Source organism: Engraulis encrasicolus, chromosome 22 (assembly GCF_034702125.1).
Source record: "Engraulis encrasicolus isolate BLACKSEA-1 chromosome 22, IST_EnEncr_1.0, whole genome shotgun sequence".
In the NCBI taxonomy this organism is placed as follows: Eukaryota; Metazoa; Chordata; class Actinopteri; order Clupeiformes; family Engraulidae; genus Engraulis; species Engraulis encrasicolus.
In genome coordinates, this window is record NC_085878.1 from 44,121,552 (window position 1) to 44,137,487 (window position 15,936).

Below are 15,936 nucleotides of genomic sequence, written 5' to 3' on the forward strand. Positions count from 1 at the left end.
GTGGCTTTTCATGCTGTTTAAAACCCATTTATACCATTCAGCACTGTATTTAACTCTGCAGATGAGTGAGAACATCTTAACCAATGCACTACTGCACCCGCATGTCATCATGGAGGCTGACTTTTGAAGCTAGCACTAACACAAGTTGGATGGTCCATTTTCACTGTAGCACAGGATGTGCAATGCTCTATTATTGTCAAAAAGAATGGACTTCTACAACTTCTGCTGACTTCTGTAAGCAAAGGACAGTTTCCCATGTCTTCTGGGTCTATTTCAAGTGAGCTCAGGTGCTTAGGAGAATGTTACACCCCTGTATCATTTTCATGCATTAAGCATTCTTAATATGGTCAATTTTCAATAGCTCTAATTCCGGGAGTGCTAGAGAGAGACTACAGCCAATATATATTTCATGATGTCATGAACCTATACAATGATTTTATTAACAAAAATATGTCTTATATACACTCAATCGTGGTAAATCAAAGGGAATTCAAAAATGTATGTAATAACTATGGTAATTATTCCCTTTGCATCTTTAATTCTGAGTGACTCAGCCTCTCTGTGATGATCTTATACCTGGACACCTATATTGTCCGTCAGTACAATTCATTTTGAAATGTTCTTCTTTGTTGTTTTATCTTATTTGGATGTTTACTAAATTTCACTGATCCCCGTCCCAACTCTTTTGAGAGGTGTTGGATTTATCAAATTAGAAATGAGTACATATGTCCCCCAAAACAATATTTTTTCTCGGTTTTAACACTTATATGTTGTCTTTTCACTATTCTCCATCTAATGAATAGATTGAATGTTTTGAAAATGATAGCATTTTGATTTTATTCACTGTTTACCAAACGTCCCAACTTCATCGGAGTTGGGGTTTGTAGACCAACGTTTCGGCATACACCTTCATCAGGACCATCCACTGTGGGCACTTCACATTGTGTATCTTTACTATAACCAAAAATGAGTTTAATCTGATGAAATGGAATAAAGTGCAGTGATAACTTTGTCTTGACAGCTCCCTGAAAGGATTTAGAAAAGAAAAATGCCTGAATGTTGCTCTTTCCTCCAAAAATGGTAACTATTGAGACATGCAGGGGAGAGTTATGACTTTTAATTTGTGCTGGTTTGTTTACAGTAAATAGCAGGTAATTGTTCGTGAATTGCTTTGTCTCTACCTGATGTTTTCAGGAGCTAATAGAGAGCAGGGGCAGGAAAATGTTGTTGATAAATGTTTCAACAAATGTATTAACCCAGGAGGAGGAATGAAGTTGCACCAGGCAATGCAAAAAGCACAGCAAAAACCCAGGATACAAGGCAAGGCAGACACACACACCTGCAGTGTGCTGAGCCGTGATGTGGGCAAGAGACAAACATCAGTTATGTAGCCTACTTTATAATAGTCACTTGGGTCACAAGATGTAGCAACATTTCACTGAAAGAGTGGAGTGATTTTAGATAGTGTCCTAAGCCGTGCAATAAATGTACTGTAGACAGCCTTAGTGGAGGACAAGTATTGTTTATCTAATAGAGAACATGCAAGGGGGCGGGAGGATAAAGCTGATGATGAATGTGTCCAGCAGCAACATCATGTAAACAGCAATGTTTACCTGTCTTGCTGTACGCATGCCACACTGCTGCTATGTGTAAGGAAGCCAACAAATGGGAATGGGGCAAATTGTTCAGTTGTCCCAGGCCCTGGGATATAGGAGCCCCCAGAATTGGGTCCTCTTTACATTGTATGCATTGGGTGGGGGGCCTACTCAGATGAATTTGTCCTGGACCCAGCCAAAACTATCAATGGCCTTGTAACCACACTGGCCACCCTACTGTATACACGCTTTTGTTCTGCTGCAGTAATTTGATTGTGCTGACAGGTTCAGCAGAGTAGCCTAAGGTTAGTGGAGTTCACTACAAGCATCCTGGCTGAAAGACCTCATTATCTGTTGCATCCTATTCCCAATTACCACCCACAATGCAACACATGTTGTTATTTCGCAGCTTTGCTGGGATGTTGCATAGGGTGCCATGGGAGATTTTAGCTGAATGATGCAGCACATTCACTGATCTTTGTGTGAAATGCTCAACAATTTATTACCTGTAGCTTACTAGGACGTAATCGGTTACAAACAGAAACATTTTAAGGAGCAGGGGCTGAAGAAAGGGCAACCAAAAGATACCTACAAATCTCTAATGACACATATTTTAAGGGAAATGAAATACACGTTATGTTAAAAACGAAGTTCGAGAGAAGTGTAATGAAATTGGGATTTGGAATTCCCCTTAATTAACTATACAGCATTTATTCTCCGCTCACCAGTCTCCAGTCAGAAATTTTCTTTCTCGGTCGCACCTACCACCTCCCCTTTCGCCTCCCTTCCGCCACTGTTCAATCGATTCGTCAGGTGTCTTGCCCTAGCTTCCTTCCAGTTCACCTCCATTGCTCTTCAAGCATCATCTGCCAGGGAGTGTCCGCTCAAAGTTTACACATATTTGCGGGCCAGATACTGCCCGAGCTCTCAGTGGTGCGCCGTACTCCCGAGCTCGAGAATGTTTGCTGCATAGACATTTCTCGCCCATGGCAGTACTTCAGCACCATGGCCAGCAATCTTGCCCAATACGCCATGTAATCTAGCTCAGCTTCTTGAGTGCAGTGGTCCCTGCGGACCCCATGAAGCACTTTGATGATCAGTCCACCGCGTGGACAGCCACTCTCCTGTGAGAGCAACGCGATCACGAGAAGTCCGTTCTCCAGCAAGAACGAAGGTGTGTGCATAAATGCCTAATCCAAATTTTAGAGAGTGAACTAATGAAATGAATCTAAGGTGAAAGCCTTTTTATTCCTCAGGATGGAAAAGCACACCTCTGCTTATGTCATTGTTGCTAGACTAATACACTACATGGCATGGAATTGCTTGTCCACTGTTGGAAAGAGGTGAGTCTACTTTCAAACAGTGCCCCACATGCCCTAATTACCTACCAGGATGTCTATATAAGTAATATTCATACTTTGTAGGCCTACCCAGAGGTGGACTTCCCATTAGGCAAAGCCTAGTCATTTGTCTGGAGACCCCAGCAGACCTCACCTCTGCCCTCTATACAGGCCCCCAAATGTCACCCAAACCATAGTAAACACATGGGAACTTGACTGTTAAAGTGAGAGTGAAGATTAAGCAGAATTGAGAGTGGTCATGCTAAAGCAAAAGAAAAAACAAAATTGCATCTGCACTGGTGAAATTAAATCATGCATCAACAAATGCATCAGCTCAGGTGCAGGTGTGAGCCCTCAGCTGATCATCTACACACCACAACCAACCCATCAAAAGCACTGCTGTCACTTTGAAAATGAGCACTCTGCCTCTTGTGCCACAACATGTACACTTAAAAGGGGAATGTACTTTTGGTTTTCATTGTGTCACTGTGGGCAGACAGTAGCCTGTGTTTAGAAGCACTTCGTTTTAGAAGTCTTTATACAGAGTTGTTACACTTTAGTCCAGTTGACAGACCACCGGTGCCAGATGTGACCCTCATGGCATCCTATTGTAGCATACACAGTTCATGTGCTTGTAAGAGGGAGTGAGAGGCAGTGGGAAAATAGTGCATTTGGTGGTATTGCTGCCTTAAATTAAATTAAATGAATAGGCTTTAGTTTGAAATTTGAGGTAGGCCTACTACAGCTTGTAAAGTGAAGCCTCACGCAACGCAACAGGGAACTTAAAGCTTTTTACTGACTCATTAAATATTCTCCCAAACAAACATGACAGTAGCAATGTATCCACCACGTAACTGAAATCTTTTGCACACCTGAAAAAGACCACCATGTTAAAAAATACTTTATGTATTGGAAATGCAAAATTTAGGGAAAAAAATCTGACAGTTGGTCAGGGTGCTGTTTGCCTCTTGTAAATTCTGGCTGATAGAGTGGAGGAGAGCATTCTGACACCATCAGCCTGAATATGGAAACCGTCCAAACATCTTTCTTTCATTGTTCCGAAAATGCAATGCTAGCCATGTGAAATGTAATGGCAGACCTAAAAAATAGGGAAATATAACGCTTTTAAGGCCTTAAAAGACATATTGTATTTTTTTAGGATCCGTGGGGACCCTGAATCAGCGAATCACTGAAATTGCTTTCCCTTAAAATGTAGTCACACTGATTGCAGGAATAGCCCCGTTCATTACACTGTACTGTGCAAATTTCACACGATCTGCTCAGCCTGCATCATCCCAAACGAGCAGATATCTGAAACTGTAGTTCCTATGTGGACCATTGTTTAGTGCAGTGGTTCTTAACCTTCTTTTCTTAACGCACCCCCTTGGCCAAGACAAGCAGCGCACCCCCACCCAAACTTCTACACTAAAAAAGAATTTAAGTGATTAATTGCAATGATTCTTGCTTGAAAGACATTAATCAATATATTAATGACTTTACATGGAGACCAAAACATGTTTTAATTTGGTTTTGAATTATAATGTTCGCTAACAGAATTTTGGTCAAAACCTCAACACAAACAACAAAATTCCGCACACCCCCTGAAATCTCTGCCGCACCCCCAGGGGGTGCCCGCACCCCAGGTTAAGAAACACTGGTTTAGTGCAATTGCTTGTCTGATCAAAACACCATGATGATAAGAGAGACATTCCAACTCTGTTCTTTAAATCTGTCTGTTTATTATCTCAAGGTATTGCCAATGTGATTCATAAATGAAGCCCTTATATAAAAAAGTGTCTCTGCCTGTACAAGAAACAGACTGGGATTCATGTCAGGGAGCCTCTTTACAATATCAGCTACTGAGTTAAAGTATTTTGTATTCTGCTGTACTCATTTAGTATAGAAATAAAAATATGTGTACTGTAGACTAAGCCCTTGGCCTTTTTAAACATGTACTTTTGTTTAATGAACATGTTTTAATTAAATTCCTTTCTCTTTTTTACATTTCCAAGTGCCTGGAATTACTTTTCGTCTTTCATATGGATTGTTCCCAAACATCAAAGAGCACCCAACATAACGATACAGGATTACATGGACAAACTGAGCTACCAGCCATTTTTTTTGCAAAGGTTCTCACAATGGCTCTCCAGTGGTGCACTGAAGTGAATGCAAAATACTCCACTATGCAGCATGAACTCAATCTTGTGTAGTGCCTTTATTAAACATGTCTTTATCTAAATTGTTTATCCATGTGAATGTAAAATGAATTATTCAATTGACTCATTAGAACAGTTGTGCAGTTTAGATCGACATTAATACCTAAACACCTTTTGCATTTCTGTGACTAGACACCAATAGCTTTTTTGTCCAACTTTAATACAGTACAGTTCAGAGACATGAGCTGATGCAGTGGACAGGTCATCTGGCATACAGGGCATTTTCCTGGTGAGCCAACAGTCTTCAGGGGTTGTTTTCCCCTTCCAGACTGGCCCTCAATTTAGATTGGTTTGTTTTTAATATAGACAGTGGACTGAGTTCATCATAACATTGTAAATAAGAAGGGGTCCGTGTCAGGGACTGGTCTGACAAAAATGCTCAAGCTGTTTTTCGTACCAGGCCAGCCCTGGTTAATGCCAAATTGCCTGCTGTATAATATTTCATGGGGCCAACTGGGGAAAGGTCCCGCTCTAATTTATACAACTGTCTTACATTTGCTTCACGACCCGAGTGAATAGATGGCTTTACCTAAGTACCTTAGTGGCACATAAAAGCTGAAACAATAAGTTAAACAGCATTACAGACAACAACACTGACACCCAGAATTCATGGAAGGTATTAACGTCCATAAATTAAAGGATGAGCCATGGAACACAGATGGTAAAGCACTACTTTTATTTCCCAAATAAACCTTTTACAAGATCGGTAAACCCCCATCATTAGAACACAAATATATGCACGTAACTGTAAGTAACAATTCATACCACACTCATGCAGGAATTTAACTCAAAGCCAATGATAATAAATAACGGAGTACTCTGTGGACCATGGCTGGAGATGTGGAGTGAGGCTGACAGCCCTCGGACGGCTGAGGAGAGGGGTGGCGGTTGCGGTGCGGTGTGGTGAGTGGATGGTGAAGTGTTTTATAAACACTTGAGGAGATAGGAGTTGCAGTTGCTGCCACGGCCGCAGTCACACAGCGTCCCGAAGCGCGGCCCATACCTCATGGCACACCGGGAGCCCATACCGCACTGCACCAGAAACAAATAGGAACATTTATCACATGGAATGCTTCTTCTTCAAATGAGCAGTTATGGGCAAACTGGATTCATTTGCTTAAACATGTCCAATTGAACCAGCTGATCATTCAACCAGGTGATCAACTTGTTAATTTGGACAGGTGAGGACAGGTGAATCTAGGTTTCCCATCACTGAAAATGAAAAAGCTGGTTCACTTTCTCATTGACGACACTACCTGTGAAGTGAAAACTATGTCACCTGAAGCAAAAAGAAAGATGTGTGTATAATAGGCTACTGCATGTGCCTGCGTCGGCATATTTACTTGGTGGTGTTTGTATACCAGAGCTGTGTATGGGTTTACTGATAGGTTCTTGATGCTGTATGCTGTATCTATCTAGTAACCAAATAATATAGTTCAGTTGCCATAACTTCTATTTAATGGGGCTATTGGGACCAAATTGTGTTATTCCCACTACTACCTAGGATGATCCATGTCCACAATAAGTTTTAATTACTATTCACTGGTCACTATGCCAGAGGATTTTTAATGGCAAGAAGCATCTCTCTCTCTCAGTCTCTCTCTCTCTCTCTCTCTCTCTCTCTCTCTCTCTCTCTCTCTCTCTCTCTCTCTCTCTCTCTCTCTCTCTCTCTCTCTCTCTCTCTCTCTCACCATGGGGATGCCCCTCTTTTCCGAGGTTGGTAGGTGCTCGTGGTACTTCCCCAAAAGTGCTTCCATTGCCTGCAGCTGAGGACGAAAGAGAAATAGTTCACTGGATAATAATAAAGCAGTGAGATGTAATGGCACAACACCTAATCGGATGACAGTGGGGATGGAATTGGTCTCTCCTCTCATTACATTTTTGGGGGGTAGATAAACATTTTACAACACTGTACAGTATTGCATTGTTTTTTATTGCATTCACATAGAATCCCTTTCAGCCAGCTAGGTATTAGAAATGCCTTGGTAGTACCATAACTAAGTTTGAAAGTTTATTATTATATATATAAAAAAATATATACACATGCACATTTTCAGACTAAAAATGTATAAGACACCAGACTAAACAGCTTCATATCCAAAATAGCTCACTCACCAAGTCACTGTCCGCAGACACTGCAGAGTTCTGTGGTCCAGTGTCTTCTGCCGAGACTTCCTTTGACACCTGTCCATTACAGATGACGGACAGCAGACTGACGCAGAGGAGAGCGAATAACATTCCTGCGCTATCCATGGTCCTGAGAAGCAGAAAGACGGGGTCACCCAACTCCGAGTCAGGGGCAAGAGTGTAGACTGGGATGGCCAGGCGACCCCTGCTCTCCTTTATAAACAAACAAGCTCCGCCTGCAAAGCCAACGCTACTGCTCTCGAATGCATAATTTATCGGGGCGGAAATTGTTCAGGATTTGCTGCAATCAGTGGAATGAAAACAAATAGCAACAATACCTTATCCATTGCTCCTCTCTACTGCAGCCTACCTGTTCATCTAATAAGGCATGTTGGAAATCATGACCAACTTCAGTGAATTGATGTCTGCCTCCAATGAGGTATACCGTTTGAACTAACTCAGTGGTGATGAATGTAATTAATCATTTCGAATAGCCTAGGAATATAAATTGTGCCATATTGTGTAGACTAATCAGTCACTTCAGTTCCGTTTAGATTTTAAAATTGCGGTCATTCTAGTGGAAGTTTAACTATAGCAGAGAACGGAGAAACAATAGGACATTATTTAAATGTTAATAATTTTCCCGCTAGAAAACAAGATTCGAGTCGTTTGTCTACTGTAGCTATACTGTAAGTCAATTCAGGTGACTACAGCTGTCTCACATGGTGCACTTGTGCACTTCGTGCACTATGTTTCAGTGCGTAATTAATGTGCCATACGCACTGAAAAAAGAACAATGAAGTGCACAGGTACTCGATTTGAGATCCAGACTATGTTGTTAAATTGTTGACAAGGCGATTTGTTGGCCAACAGTTTTACCAATAAAGTGGCAATACTGTTATAAATATGAACGTTTAATGTTAAATAATCTACCACCCTGATAAGTGATAAGTATAGGTCCTATATCAGATATATTTTGGAAAAGACAGGGGCGTCTTGCTGTAGGCCTAAGGAGATATACCAGCACAATTGTATTACAAGAGCAGAAATACAACATAGTCTCTACCCAGGTCAAAAAAATGTGTACTTAAGTGTACTTTAAATATATTTAATTTTCTGAAAGTATATTTTAAGTACACTCTATTTATCAAGTACAGTACTTAAGTATAGTATTTAGAAATATACTTATAGTTTAGTGTATTTTAAATACATTTTAAAAGCATTTGTATTATTAAAGTTATGTACTTAAATATAGTTTTATAAAATATACTGTTAGTGTATTGTATTTTAAATGTATTTTAAGTATATTTGTATTTTAAAAGTAATGTGCTAAGTGTAGTATTGTCAAATATACTATTAGTGTATTATATTTTAAGTGTATTTCAAGTATATTTGTATTTTAAAAGTAATGTGCTAAAGTGTAGCATTATAAAGTATACTATTAGTGTTTTATACTTTAAGTGTATTTTAAGTATCTTTGTATTTTAAAAGTTATATACTTAAGTGTAGATTTATAAAATACACTATTAGTGTATTGTATTTAAATGTATTGTAAGTACATTTGTATTTTAAAAGTTATGTACTTAAGTGTGGTACTGTTAAATATACTATTAGTATATTCAATTTTAAGTCTATTTTAAGTACATTTGTATTTTAAAAGTAATGTGTTAAAGTGTAGTATTATAAAATACACTATTAGTGTATTGTATTTAAATGTATTGTAAATACATTTGTATTTTTAAAGTAATGTGCTAAAGTGTGGTACTGTTAAATATACTATTAGTATATTCAATTTTAAGTCTATTTTAAGTACATTTGTATTTTAAAAGTAATGTGTTAAAGTGTAGTATTATAAAATACACTATTTGTGTATTGTATTTAAATGTATTGTAAATACATTTGTATCTTTAAAGCAATGTGCTAAAGTGTGGTACTGTTAAATATACTATTAGTATATTCAATTTTAAGTCTATTTTAAGTACATTTGTATTTTAAAAGTAATGTGTTAAAGTGTAGTATTATAAAATACACTATTAGTGTATTGTATTTAAATGTATTGTAAATACATTTGTATTTTTAAAGTAATGTGCTTGAGTGTGATATTGTTAAATATACTATTAGTATATTCTATTTAAAGTCTATTTTAAGTACATTTGTATTTCAAAAGTATTGTGCTAAAGTGTTTTATCAAAAAATACACTATTAGTGTATTGTATTTAACATGTATTGTTAAATACATTTGTATTTTTAAAGTAATGTGTTAAAGTGTAGTGTTATCAAATACACTATTAGTGTATTGTATTTAAAATGTATTTTTAAGTACATTTGTATTTTTAAAGTAATGTGCTAAAGAGTGGTTTTAGAAAATACACTATTAGTGTTTTGTATTTAATTGTATTTTAAGTATATTTACAAAATAAATAAACTAAATTACTGGCCAAAGTACAGTCATTTTCCTAGCAAAAAATGTTTATATATGGAAAATCAGAAAGGCGGAACATGGACAAGAACCCCAATTTATGATGGTGATGAATGACTCCTCTTTTTCCAGCATGAATTTTGGAAATAAACTACGAAAAATCATACACAGTACACCATTATAGTAATGTGTGGTATTAGAAAATGTACTGCTAGTTTAATGTATTAAACTTTGTTCTTAAAAAAAATACTCAAACATAGTGTTAGAAAATATACATTATCAGTTATACTTACTAAAACTTAATTTTTACGACCTTTACAAATATGCATTATTTTTTGCATACTTACTATATTGCCTTTTTGGCACTAATATTAATTGTCTTTAATGAAATGTACTCACTTATAAAGATTTTATGTTATTTTTCTTGTTGTCTTGAACCACTTCAAGTGTATTTTAAGTGTATTTGTATTTTTAAAGTAATGTGCTAAAGTTTGGTATTAGAAAGTATATTTTAAATGTACTTAAAGTTAAGTATGATTTAGTATATTAAGTACACTTGTACAAAGTTTGAACTTAAAGTGTGTTAAAGCTCTACTTAATTATATTTCAAGTGTATTGAAGTATACTATAAGTTGTCCCAAAATAACATTCTTTAAATACACACTTTTGATGTATATTTTAAATACAAAAATACATACTTATTAAGTATATTAAGTACACTTTTTTCACCTGGTACTTTTTTTTTAACCATCATTTTAGTGTATTTTAACCTAGGCTTATTTATTCATTATGCTTTGTAACATTAAATAACCTTCCACCTTCCATTTTGTTAATGTATTTTCATGGTAAAAACACCATATTGAAGAGCACAAACAGATCTTAAAAAGGCATAAGGCCTTACCTATTAAACTTTTAAGCACAATACCGAAGTCTGTACTTAAGTTGTGTTATTAGTGTATTAAGTGCACTTTAAGTGTACTTTTTGGTGCACAAATTAAACATGTAAAAGTGTCTTTAATTCGATAAAAGCATACCACCACCAATGATTTCTAAGTATTATTATTAAGTATATAAAAGTATACTTAAAGTGTACTACTCAAGACTATTACTTCAAGAACGTAATTGTGCCCATTAATGAACAGGTAGTTGTGGTCTAGTGGTTAGAGTGCAGGTCTGTGGTTCAGTGAATTGTGGGTTCAAATCCTGGTTGAGGCAGTGGTTGTTGTCTGAAGTGAAGGTGAAAGGAAGGTTCATGTGAATGGCTGATGGTTGTGAACAAGACAATGTACAATGGAAATGAGTAATTATAGATTACATTAATGTTTTTTTTATATACTTTTGAAATATTATTTAAAGTGTACTTAAAATAAATATATTTGAAATGTGCTTAAAGTAAAATCTACTTGTAGTATACTTAAAATACATTTAGAGTCAGTACACTTAAAATGTAGTTTAAAGCGATTTTTGTGAATATATTTGAAATGTACTTAAAGTAAGTATGATTTTAGTATATTAAGTACACTTGTACAAAGTTTAATTTTAGTACAAAAAAGTCAACTTAAAATGTGTTTAAGTTGTACTTAATCATATTTCAAGTGTATTTAAGTATACTATAAATTGTCCCAAAATAACACAACTTAAGTATGTACTTCTGCAGTATACTATAAAGTACTTTCTCATGACATTGAAATAGATTTCTAATGTACTTTAAATGCACTTATCCGCATGCTAAAGTACACATTAAACACATTTTAAAGTTATTTGGTTAGTATACTTACAATGTACTTAAAGTAAAGTATATTTTTAGTATATTAAGTACACTTGTACAAAGTTTGATTTTAGTACAAAAAAAGTCAACTTAAAATGTGATTAAGCTCTACTTAATTATATTTCAAGTGTATTTAAGTATACTATAAGTTGTCCCAAAATAACACAACTTAAGTATGTACTTCTGCAGTATACTATTAAGTACTTTCTCATGACACTGAAATAGATTTTCTAATGTACTTAAAATGCACTTATCTGCATGCTAAAGTTCACATTAAAACACATTTTTAAAGTGACTTGGTTAGTATACTTATAATGTACTTAAAGTTAAATATATTTTTAGTATATTAAGTACACTTGTACAAAGTTTGATTTTAGTACAAAAAAGTCAACTTAAAATGTGATTAAGCTCTACTTAATTATATTTCAAGTGTATTTAAGTATACTATAAGTTGTCCCAAAATAACACAAAATAAGTATGTACTTCTGCAGTATACTATAAAGTACTTTCTCATGACGTTAAAATAGATTTCTAATGTACTTAAAATGCACTTATCCGCATGCTAAAGTACACATTAAACACATTTTAAAGTGACTTGGTTAGTATACTTATAATGTACTTAAAGTTAAGTATATTTTTAGTATATTAAGTACACTTGTACAAAGTTTAATTTTAGTACAAAAAAGTCAACTTAAAATGTGTTTAAGCTCTACTTAATTATATTTCAAGTACATTTAAGTATACTATAAGTTGTCCCAAAATAACATTATTTAAATACACACTTTTGAAGTACACTTTAAATACAATAAAACGTACTTATTAAGTATATATTAAGTACACTTTTTTTTTACTTGGGTAGATAGGCTATATGTTGTGAGCATGACTTGATAAAGCCTAAGGCAATTGCAACAGTAGCTCGAATTTCACTCAAAAAGCACTTGTCAAACTGACAGTAGGCCTGTAACAGTGGGCGTAAAAGCAGCGCTGCTGAAACTTTGGTCGAAGTTGCCATTGTGTGTCTGTCCCGTATCGCGCAGCAGAGGGAGCTGCTAGCGCACCGAACTTGGTTAGGTTGACTGGTTATTTCCTGAAACGCATACTTTTGGATTTAGGAAGGAACACACCCAGTGACATCAGTAAGAAGAAGAAGAAAAAAAACGCCTCACTCTAAGATCGTGCACTGAAGGAGCGAGGGGGCAAGGGGTGCCTTCCTGAGTATTTGAGAGCAACTTTTTGGGAAGAAACTTGGAACAAACAAGAGGCACGCTAAATAAACTGCACCACCAACCAGGGAACTGTGGATACCTTTGAGAAACTTTCAAAGAAGTTATGTCAACTTCAGATGAATCAGATGGGCTTCGGCCACGTTATGGGTGTAAGTGCTCAAAACTTTTTTTTTTCTCACACCTTGAGTTACAGCTACCTTGGACATAGAGGAAGGGGTAACTTCTCAAAGGAGCGCTTTAGTGCAAGCAGCATAAGCAACATTTGGTAATATTGTGGCCTGCAAAAATGATGTGTTAACCAGACGTACAAAATATAACAGTTCTTTGAATGGTGACTGCTTTTGATTCAACGTGTAGGCTACCTCATACTTCCGCATTTCCATTAATCGCTGCTGTTCATCCAACCGTCCGCCCATCGATACTTCAAATAGCCTATAGCCTATGTGTAGTGTAGAATTCTAGTACAAGAACTTAACTGCAACTTCTCGTGTCAGTCTGGACAGATCTCACATTTAAAAGCAATTTGGTAGGAAGTAGCCTAAATGTCGACGCAGCGTACGAGGACATTTCCAAACTTTTCAACAAACTCCCCCATGTGAAGAATAGAACTAGTTGTTCAGATGGCTCGTCGCAGAATGGGATGTCTTTCTGTGAATGTAGCTAAGCTTCAGATAGAAACGTTGTTTTTATTAGGCTATGTAAAGGGGCGCGTGGATGGAGCCTTCAGTTTCTTGCAATGCTGTTTCAAGTGACACCACGGTTGCCCTCGCACAGTATGTCATTTGGAGCCTACCAGGTTTAAGAAGGATTCTGAAGGGCCACATTGTTCCACTTGCCGACCGCTGAGAAGTTACATTGTAGACTGCCCACCCACCGTTACATTTTAGCTCATTACTGAGAGATGTCTATTTTGTCTCTGAACCGTGAAGGCGGGAAGTGTAGGCTACTAACGCCTTCAAGTCATTATGGAAACAAATAAGCCGACATATTGGCCTGTATGCCTACGCATAGCTCGCAGTTGACATCGAGAGCTGTAAAATATAAATAGGCTACATTTGAAAGAATAAGGAACCGGCATATGAGCTATTCATGACAGACATCATGTCCACACCTTGAGTTATTCAGCCAGTTAACTCTATCTGAAGCCTGGATGATTGCTGAGTTTAAAAATGTAAATATACAGTAAGACTTTGTATAGGCCTACGCAAGGGACCAAATGTACATAAGCCTTATATTCAATGGAATAAAATAATTTCTGTGTGATCTGGAGGGCAACTCCCCTAGGTTCAACCAATCCGGCATCTGGCAATTAGGGTTCAGCATGAAAGCACTGCTGTGATTCCCCCAGTGCACGCATACAAACACTTCCATGCCTTTTGAGGTTTGCATGTTACATGGATATCAACAATTTCCCCCTCAGTCAGCCATTCTTATGACTCTCAGCAAGACCCTCTCATAAACCAGTGCAGTATGTGAGCTTTTCACAACTTGAGAGAGAGAGGGAGAGAGAGAGCTTGAGGGGCTTTGACTCCTGCCAAGTTATGCAATCCGAACCTGTGTCAGCCCAGGAAAGCGCTGCACAGCAACACTATAGCAACCTCTCTTTAAAAGTCACCAAGAAAACCCCCCGAGTGATGAAATGAATGCTCCGCCTTGTTCTTCAAGTTTAGCTATCCGTAATACTGTGCCTAGATGACCCAGGGCCAGGAGAGGACGATATGAAATGCTGGCGTTGTTTAACTGTTTTATGTCACCCGCCACATTCCCGACAACACAAACATAATTTTCCCTTGTGTAGTTCCTGGGAGGCCATGGTTGTGTCTCTATGTTGACAAATGGCAGGTTTGCACAATATGGACGCCCTAGTGCTGTGTTGTTGTTGTTGTTGTCATTGTTGTTTACGATTGTTGTTTTTGTTGTTGATTGTGTTTACATGCAGCGGTCCTGGATGGCGAGAACAGGCTCACGGCGGAGGAGATGGATGAGCGGCGGCAGCAGAACATGGCCTATGAATACCTGTGCCATCTGGAGGAGGCCAAGCGGTCAGTCATGGGGGTGCGGTGGTAGTGGGGTGGTAGGGGTCAATACCCTTGGGGTGAATGGGGTGGGGTAGGGTGAATGATGGGGGGCCACCCTAGGGCCAAACGGTCAGTTCTGGGGTATGATGATTGGTGGGGAACCAATGGCTTAGTTGTGCAAGGCCCGGGGAGGGGGGCATAATTATGTGGTATGTACTGTATAGGGTTATGGTATGGTTATGATTTTGTCCTGGTCCTGGGCAAAGATGTCAGCAGCTCTGTTGGGTATGGGGATGGGGGGTGGTGCGAGGATGGGGGGTCTCACCACTCAAGGGGCCAGTGATCTGGGTGGGCTGGCTGGTCCAGGTGGGGTGAGGGGGCACGGTATTGTGGATGAGTCTTTTAATGTGCTAATTGCACTTAAGAGGAATGTCCGATAGATTGCAGACAGAAACTTGGGTGTTTCCTGAAAAGCAAATGAGTGGCGTGGTCTTTATTTGGGGGGATATGTCGTATTTTGGGAGTGGACTACCCGGCCTTAAGATATGCCCTGACATGACTCCATTTCTTGGGAAAATGTGCTTTGTCAGGTCCCTGTGGTCATGGGGATTTGGCCGATAACATTATCAGGCTTGTCTGGGGACTATCTCCTTGCTTGCCTGGAATCTAGCTGTGTTGACCTTTCATTAAAAAGGCATGACACTGATGTTGATCTGACTAGAGGCCATCTTGGTAGACAGATATTTGCTGTGGCTATGCACACTGGATTTAACTGAAAGGATATAACCGGAAGACAGGAAGCCTGTGTGTCCTACTGCACCCTGCCCCTTTGCTATTGAGACTAATGGCCTAAACAGAGGATACGAAAGCTAAACTGAATCCCAAGTTATCCAACCTCAAACCTGTTCTGAAATGCACTTCATCATGGACGTGTGTGTGTGTTTGTGTGTGTGTGTGGTGGTGGTGGTGGTGGTGGTGGGGGGGGTGGTAGGAGTTCCCAAACAGGGTGGACCACTGTTGTGGGATTGATGGTCGGTATCATGGATCATGTTGACAAAGGATATGGGGAAAACCTGTGGAGTCTGAAGTGAGGCGAGGTCACATTCTGTCACATGGTCACATCACATGTCTGTGCCCTGGATGAGCTGATTGACTAGTTATCTCAGACACTTAGAAGTTCATTACTTAAGCCACTATCCTTGCTTTACTATCTATCTATCTATCTAT

General features: G+C 38.1%; 2 protein-coding genes across 4 annotated transcripts in view; one reads left to right on the forward strand and one right to left on the reverse strand.

The window, feature by feature from the left end:
* Positions 1 to 5,810: 5,810 nt before the first annotated feature.
* cartl (cocaine- and amphetamine-regulated transcript-like) lies at positions 5,811 to 14,615 on the reverse strand. Of its 2 annotated transcripts, XM_063187800.1 has the most exons (4): positions 13,485 to 14,615; positions 7,267 to 7,408; positions 6,843 to 6,917; positions 5,811 to 6,183 (listed from the first exon to the last, which is right to left on the reverse strand). In XM_063187800.1, exons 2-4 carry the CDS (start codon positions 7,402 to 7,404, stop codon positions 6,076 to 6,078), a joined length of 321 nt encoding a protein of 106 aa, XP_063043870.1. In that variant the 5' UTR covers positions 7,405 to 7,408; positions 13,485 to 14,615; the 3' UTR covers positions 5,811 to 6,075. The 2 variants fall into 2 exon arrangements, with proteins under 2 accessions (XP_063043870.1, XP_063043871.1); XM_063187801.1 differs by lacking the exon at positions 13,485 to 14,615 and having other exon boundaries at positions 7,267 to 7,449.
* The window catches only part of iqgap1 (IQ motif containing GTPase activating protein 1), an 81,161-nt gene continuing 77,856 nt past the window's right edge, over positions 12,632 to 15,936 (forward strand). For both annotated transcript variants that reach the window (XM_063187798.1, XM_063187799.1), the window contains exons 1-2: positions 12,632 to 12,840; positions 14,631 to 14,733. In XM_063187798.1, coding sequence (XP_063043868.1) covers positions 12,795 to 12,840; positions 14,631 to 14,733 — 149 coding nt within the window. In that variant the 5' untranslated portion in view covers positions 12,632 to 12,794. The remainder of the gene's footprint in view (positions 12,841 to 14,630; positions 14,734 to 15,936) is intronic.